General features: G+C 37.4%; 1 protein-coding gene across 1 annotated transcript; it reads left to right on the top strand.

Annotated features, from left to right (window-relative positions):
• The first annotated feature begins 3861 nt into the window (after positions 1 to 3861).
• LOC110607959 (receptor-like protein 7) lies at positions 3862 to 5441 on the top strand. The gene is made up of 3 exons (XM_021747136.1): positions 3862 to 4071; positions 4125 to 4799; positions 5223 to 5441. The coding sequence occupies exons 1-3, from the start codon at positions 3862 to 3864 to the stop codon at positions 5439 to 5441; spliced, it is 1104 nt and encodes a 367-aa protein (XP_021602828.1).
• Positions 5442 to 7656: the final 2215 nt, after the last annotated feature.

Genomic DNA, 7656 nt, shown 5'->3' with positions numbered 1-7656 from the left:
TAGTCCGGTGGAATCTCGGGTGTCGGAACCCTCGAGAAGGGTAATACATATGTTTTTTAAGGTATTTTCACTGGTTTTCATGTTTTGAAGGGTTAAAAGACTTGAGTTTGAAAGAAAAGCAACAAGGGAGAAATGCAAAGGTTCGGCCGCCGAAGGTCACTTTCGGCCGCCGAACATTGCATGGTTGCGGCTTCACGTTCGGCTGCCGAAGGTGGTCTGGCCAGCCACCTATAAAAGGGCCAAGGGTCGGTGGAAGGAGGTTATTTCTCCTCCACTTGCAGCCAGAGGTGAGTTTCAGCCTCTCCTACGTTGACTTTCATGTTTTCCATGATTTTCATCAAATCTTTCAAGAGTTTTAAGAGTTTTGGTGATTTATGAAGGTTTTGAGCAAAAGAACCAAGGTTTGAAGCTTGGAGCTTTGGAAGAGCTTTTCTTCATATCTCCACGTTGGGATCCTTCATCCTCAAGTTTTTAAGAGGTAAGTGAAGATCCTGAGCTTCTTTGATGGTTTTGAAAGGTTTTATGAAGTTTGTATGGGTAGTTTGCATGTTTAGGTTTAGGTGAGGTTTTTGGTGATTTGTGGTGGTCAAGCATGTTGAAGTGTTGTGTGTTCTGATTGTTTGGGGTTTTAGGGTAGTTTTAGACCCCTTTGTGCGCATATATGTGTATATGCTAGTTGGGAGTAGTTGCTATGCATGTTTGTAGGTTTTTGGGCAAAGTTTGCATGAAACAGAGCAGGGTTCTGTCCTTCGGGCAAAACCAGGTTCGGCCGCCGAAGGAAGGTTCGGCCGCCGAACCCTTTGTGGAGGCAGTTCGGCTGCCAAAGGTTGCCCCCGAAAGCTAGGCTTTCGGTTTAGAAAGGGACTTTCGGCCGCCGAAAGAGGGAGTTCGGCCGCCGAAAGTGTGTGAGTTTCGTCTCTGGACGAGACCTTCGGCCGCCGAAGGTGCCGCCGAACATGCATGAGTTTCGTCTCTGGAGTGGGGTTTCGGCCGCCGAACCTGCCGCCGAAAGTGCCCTGTCCAGCTTCCTTTTGCATGTTTTACGTGATGGTTTGAGGATTGTTTAGAGGGGTTTTGGGGAGTTTCTTAGAGATGGTCTTAGTCCCTCATTTGAGTCCACCTGTGTAGGTACGGACCAGAGGAATCAGGGACATCAGCAGTGAGTCCAGAGTCAGAACCTGCAGAGTCAGTTCAGAGAGAACTACAGGTGAGTGGAAATTAACTTAATGTTTTAATATGAGAACTGATATTTTATCATGCTTCATGCATCATGAATATGCTTTAGGGTGAGTGCATTAGTGTACACAAAGATGATGCATTGCATTTATCCTTGTACTTGGCACTGCTCCTTGTACATTGCTTATGTGAGACGGCACGGACTTCGTGAGGATTCATTAGCCCTCAGAGGAAAGACCTGGAACAGCCTTACGAGGACCAGGCATAAAGACCTGGAACAGCCCTACGGGGACCAGGCACATGGTACGTAGGTACCCCAGATGAGATAGAGGGAGTTTTGATCCGTCCGGCCGAGGTGATGTGCTTATGTGTTGCATTCCATGAGAGCATGTTTTATCACCTGTATTTGCCTATTCTACTCACTGGGCTATCGTAGCTCATCCCTCTCCCCTAACTTCAGTTGTGCAGGTTCAGAGGTCAGAGAGAACTCAGCAGGGTACAGGAAGAGTACAGAGTTTTGTAATAGCTAGTATGGACATGTATATGTATTGAGATAATGTATATCAATGTATAGAATGGTGCTTGATTTATAAGACTTGTAATCCCTTGGAGTCACATGATCAGTTTATGTATGTTTCTTTATTGTTGTATGTTTATGAGTAAAACCAGGCTTAACATTATGAGATTGATCCGCCTAGAGCCATGAGGAGCTCTAGTAGGGATTGGTAGAGCACAGAGAGAGTGCATGCACAGGTTAAGCCTTGGAATAAAGAAAAGTTTTATGTTTTTACAGAAAATGTATGATCATGTATGGGATTTCACAGGTATTCAGATAGAATAGCAGGCTTACTACGGGTCCCGGCGACCTTAAGTCGATCTGGATCCTAGTGCCGGTGGCAGTTCGGTTTCCGGGCTGTTACAACCCTAACATGCATTCTACCCCTTAAAACTTCATAAAACTTGTTTAAATCATACATTGAGCTTAAGATCGGCTCTTACCTCTTGAAGATCGAGGGTTGAGGAGATCTAAACTTGGAGATGGAAGAAGTTCCAACTTTTGGTCTTCAAGCTCCAAAACTCGTTCTAAGCTCAAAGATCTTCAAAACCGAAGTTATAAACTTGTAAAGATCATGGAAAAAGGAAGGAAAGACTCAAGATTGGGGAAGGATGGCGGAATGCTCACCTTGGCCGAAATGGGGAGAAAAAGCTCGCCCATTTTCGGCTAAGGGACCCTTTTATAGGTGGCTGGCCAGGCCACGTTCGGGGGCCGAATGTGCCTCCGCATCCATGCAAATGTTCGGCGGCCGAACTTGACTTTCGGCGGCCGAACCTGAACTTCCCTAACTCATGCTTTCGAGGGCCTAACGTGCCTCCAAAACGCATGCATGTTCGGCGGCCGAACTTGACTTTCGGCGGCCGAAACTGGGTTTTCCTTCAAAGGCTTTTTATGCAAAAACTCATTTAGTTTCATACTTTAAAACCATTAAAAACATGAAAACATTTTATGAAAGCATGGTTCTACCCTTCTAGAGGTCTCCGACATCCGAGATTCCACCGGACGGTAGGAATTCCGGTACCGGAGTCTAGCCGGGTATTACACAAACTCTCAACTATTATGATTTAATAGTATTTCAGAGGATTTCATTTTTTATTGCATTTTTTATAAGTCTACTAGTTTCCACATAATTTTATAATTCAGTTGATATTTATTGTAATAATTTAGATAAATTGATATAAATAATTTTTAAATTCTATAATAACATAATTGAATTGAATTTGAGTGAAAGAGTTATTTACACAAAATAAACATAATAATTTTAATTAAATTGAAAGCAATATGAAGCCACTAATAAGTGTATGACTTCATACAATATGATGTTGCAATAAAATATAATTTAAATTATGCGGTAGATTTTTATGGAAAAACCCTGTTTTTTTTATAGTGAATAATATATTTGAATATCCGCTCATTCAACACCCACGAAAAAGAATAAGAACACAGTGGTGATAGTAAAGACACTTTTTTTTCTTTTGCCAAATGATAGTGGAAGACTCGCCAACACGATGGTGACAGTGGAAGACTCTTTTTCTCTTTTCCAAACGATAGTGGAAGACTCTCTTTTTCTTTTTCCAAACGATAGTGGAAGACTCGCCGACACGGTGGTGAGGGATTTGACAAGTCTTTACAAGTAAACCAATGTAATTGGGAGGTCAAGGGAAGTTGCATCTGCATGATACTCTTTAAATCTTTTAATATTTTACATTTTTCTCTTAAATTAATCATATTTTTCTGTTGAGTCTCATAATTAAACAATGATAAACCAAAATAATCATTTTTTTAATAAAAATATATCTCATATGATATTTTTTTTATCTGAATAATAATGTATTGCATGGCTGTTAAATTATTTTGAATAACTTCTTTTATTATCATAATACTAAATTATTATAATTGTATTTTATAAATTTAATTAGAAAGATTACCATGAAACAATATTAAAAATATTGATTTTCAATAATAAATTTTATTTACTCATTTATAATTTAAAAAATATAATTAATTTTTTTAATAAAATTTAAAAATAAAAAAGCTGGGAGCTTTGTTTTAAGTAATGTTTATAATAGGCATAGGCAACACCACCTACACTCCACAAGACAGCCGCCGTACAAAAGAATTATCTGACAATGGAGTCACCACCTTTGTTCGTTCGGTTGCTTTCCTTTCTCATGTTGACGACGTTGTGCCATGCTATAGCATTTACGCAGTCTTTTAACTCTTCTATTCAACGATGCCATGATGATGAAAGCTTGGCCTTGCTGCAATTCAAAAATAGCTTCAACATCTCTAGCTCTTGTTCTTATTCAAAGCTTGAATCATGGAAGCTAAATCAAGGTGTAAGATTAGGTGAGTGTTGCTTATGGGATGGTGCTCTTGTTCTTATTCAAAGCTTGAATCATGGAAGCTAAATCAAGGTGTAAGATTAGGTGAGTGTTGCTTATGGGATGGTGTGGAGTGCGATGAGAAAACTAATCATGTCGTTAGCCTTGACTTAATTGAGAGTTATATTTATGGATCGATCAACTCCAACAGCACTCTCTTTCGCCTTGTCCATCTTCAAAGACTTAATCTTGGAAGCAACGACTTCATCCACTCTCAAATCCCATCCGAAATAGGCCAACTCTCGAGGTTAACTCATCTCGACCTTTCTTTTTCTGGCTTTTCTAGCGAAATCCCAGCTGAAATCTCTAATCTTTCAAGCTTGGTTTCCCTTGATCTATCTCGTAATCTTGATTTCATTAGTTATGATGGATTATTGAAGCTCCGTAAGACTAGCTTCAGAGGTCTAGTTCAAAACATGACCAATTTGAAGGAACTTGATCTAGAATACGTGGACATTTCTTCAACGGTACCTAAGGTTCTCGCAAATCTTTCATCTTTGGAGTCTCTCCATCTTTGTGGTTGTGAATTGCATGGTGAATTTCCGGCGAGCATTTTCTCGCTTTCGAACTTAAAGATAATCGACTTATGCGAAAATATAAATCTAACAGGTTTTTTGCCTGATTTCCACCCGAGAAGTCACCTTGAAAGATTGAGGCTCTTCTCAACAAGTTTTTATGGAAAGGTACCTCCTATTTGAAACCTTACTAGTCTTGTTTGGCTTGACCTCTCAGATACTCTACATAACTCAACTTCTACACTCTCTTGGATTGGAAGACTCACCCAACTCACTTATCTGGGGCTTGCTGGTCTCCACATACAATGGCCAGATCCCATCTAGTTTCATGAACCTTACTCAACTTAATATGTTGTTTTTGAAGGAAAATCAACTTACTGGTCCAATCCCACCCTAGATTAACAATCTCACCTCGCTATCCTCGTTGTATCTTTCATCAAATAAATTGCAAGGTTCAATTCCTATCAATTTCTCTCGACTCAATCAACTTGAATTCCTTGATCTTCATTCAAATACTTTAGCTGGGTCATTGGATCTAAGCTCATTCTTTCAGCTCAATCAGTTAACCTAACTGATCTTATCATTTAATAGCTTGTCCGTGCACTCTACAATGGCTACAAATGGCCACCTTCCGTACTTGAGAACTTTAGGATTGGCTTCTTGCAACCTTACCCAGTTTCCCAACTTCTTGCAGAACCAACATGGGTGGGAATATCTAGACCTTTCTTCAAACAGCTTACAGGCTCAAATCCCTTCATGGATGTGTTCCATAAGTACAAATTTCATGGATTTTTTGAATCTTTCTCATAACCTTTTAACTGGGTTTGAACAAAATCCTATTATTTTTCAATGGGCTCGTATTCAAACCCTAGATCTTAGGTCTAATCAGCTCCAAGGATCCCTTCCATTGCCACCACCATCCACCATTTCCTACCTGATTTCACACAACCAATTGACAGGTGAACTTTCTCCGTTGATTTGCAATTTATATTCTCTTGATGTTCTCGACTTATCCTTCAATAATTTAAGCCGTCAACTTCCTCATTGTTTGAGCAATTTCAGTGATCTGTCTGTGTTGGATTTGAGAAGAAACAATTTTCATGGAATTATTCCTGCAGCCTGGAGAGATGATTGTAAATTGAGAATGATTAGCATCAGTTACAATCAATTACAAGGACGAGTTCCAAAATCATTAGCCAATTGTTCATCGTTACAGTTGGTTGATTTTGGTAACAACCAATATCATATCTGGCCCATAGAAGAAAAAAAAAAAAAAAAGAAAGAAAGAAGAGAGAAGGCCCATAACTTTTAAATATGTATATATATAATTATTATTAATAAAATAAAATAATAAATAAATAAAATAATAATAATTTAAAAAAAAAGGAAAAAAAAATATGAAAAGCTCTGGTTTCGGGAGCCTTCCCGAAACCAAAGCAAAATTATTTGGGTCCGTTGTCTTCCTCGCAGAGCATTTGCTCTGTTAGTTAAAAAAAAAAAAAAAAAAAAAAAAGCTCTTTTAACCCAAATCTCCTCCCCTCAACTCAATCAACCCATAAACTTCCAAAATCCTTCAGCTACATCCTTATTAAACCTATATCCTACTCAAAAATTCAATAATTTCTTCCAGAGGCTCCAAAAATTGGGTAAGTGAGCTTTATCCCTTTTATTCAAATTTTTACGATATAATTTATTTTCTCTACCCTTTTAATAGTAATTTTTGTGATTTATGAATTAAAAGAGATATATTTTAGTAAGATCCAATTAATGAGACTCTATATTTATTTTTGAAATTAATGATTTTCATAGGTTGATCTAAATAATATTGATAGGTTATTGAGTATTTTTCTTGAGTTTGGATATTTTTGAGAGGTCTAATTATACCGAAATACTGCCGAAATTTTCTTAAAAATATATATAAAAATATATTTAAATTTTCACATTTTTACGTTTTATATTATCATCCTAGAATATTTATTTATTATTTGATATAGTATTTTTTTTAAAATCTAGGAGAGGATCCAGCTTCCAGGATAGATAATAGGGGTGCTCCTGCGATCTAGGTTCTTTTGTTCCCCAAATACTGGTGAGTAAATAAATATATAACATTGATACTTTTCTTAAATATATATATTCATATATATTATTTTGTTTATTTAAGTTGGGAAAGGATAACGATAATTTATGTTTCTTGAATGAATGAAATTGAATTTAAAGTACAGCTGAATAAATAGCCAATTACACTCTGTATATGCACCGAATAGATAACACCTTGATGACAGGTGATTTATTTTCAGCACAATATATATTTATACTGTCTTTGGGACAGCGCTTGATATACAGATAGCCTTTGGGGCGTATGTCAGGTGGTCACCCTTTGGGGTAGCTCTGCACATGTGTATGACCAGTATTTTATTTGCTCTTGGGCCAAATTTGTCATCATAGAGCCTAAGATGCCAGCATTGATCTCAGGCTGTTATTATTTTATTATACCTGAGATGCCAGCATTATCTGCAGGGAACATATTATGAGTGTATGCGGATTCTATTTTTCACAGTTCATTTTATATTAATTGATATACATTGTATTTATTCAGCTGACTTATTTTAGCTAAATATTTGGCGCTACTAAGTACTTAAACTTTATCTTTTCCCCTTTGTTATTTATTTATCCGCTCACGGAGTATTTTATACTCACCCTTATACTTTTAATATTTCAGTTCCTTTTTGGTGATCCGCTCAGCAGTCCTCATCTCCTAGTTTGACCTTCCTTCCACATCGTCCACTCAGAGTCTAGAGGAGGTCGGACTAATCTTAGGTCTTTCTTCATATCTTTTTGTAATTTTGAAAGATCATGTATAGATTGTACATTCCGGTGAGGAACGTATTTTGTTTCATGTAAATATATTATGAATTGACTAGATCAATCATTAGTTTTCTCTTATATGTTTAATATTTTGAAACTTATAGCAGGTTATATGTAATTATATCTATAATATTATGGGGAACTCTGTCAGTTTTTCGCG

The sequence above is a fragment of the Manihot esculenta genome, chromosome 13 (genome assembly GCF_001659605.2).
Source record: "Manihot esculenta cultivar AM560-2 chromosome 13, M.esculenta_v8, whole genome shotgun sequence".
Taxonomy (NCBI): Eukaryota; Viridiplantae; Streptophyta; class Magnoliopsida; order Malpighiales; family Euphorbiaceae; genus Manihot; species Manihot esculenta.
This window is presented reverse-complemented; position numbering and strand designations above follow the sequence as displayed.

Bases quoted from the DNA above. Each gene is read 5' to 3' on its own strand.
- LOC110607959 (XM_021747136.1), top strand. From the start codon at position 3,862: ATGGAGTCACCACCTTTGTTCGTTCGGTTGCTTTCCTTTCTCATGTTG. The intron at 4,072-4,124 runs GTAAGATTAGGT...TCTTATTCAAAG, and splicing joins CATGGAAGCTAAATCAAGGT to CTTGAATCATGGAAGCTAAA. The intron at 4,800-5,222 runs GTACCTCCTATT...ATCATTTAATAG, and splicing joins CAACAAGTTTTTATGGAAAG to CTTGTCCGTGCACTCTACAA.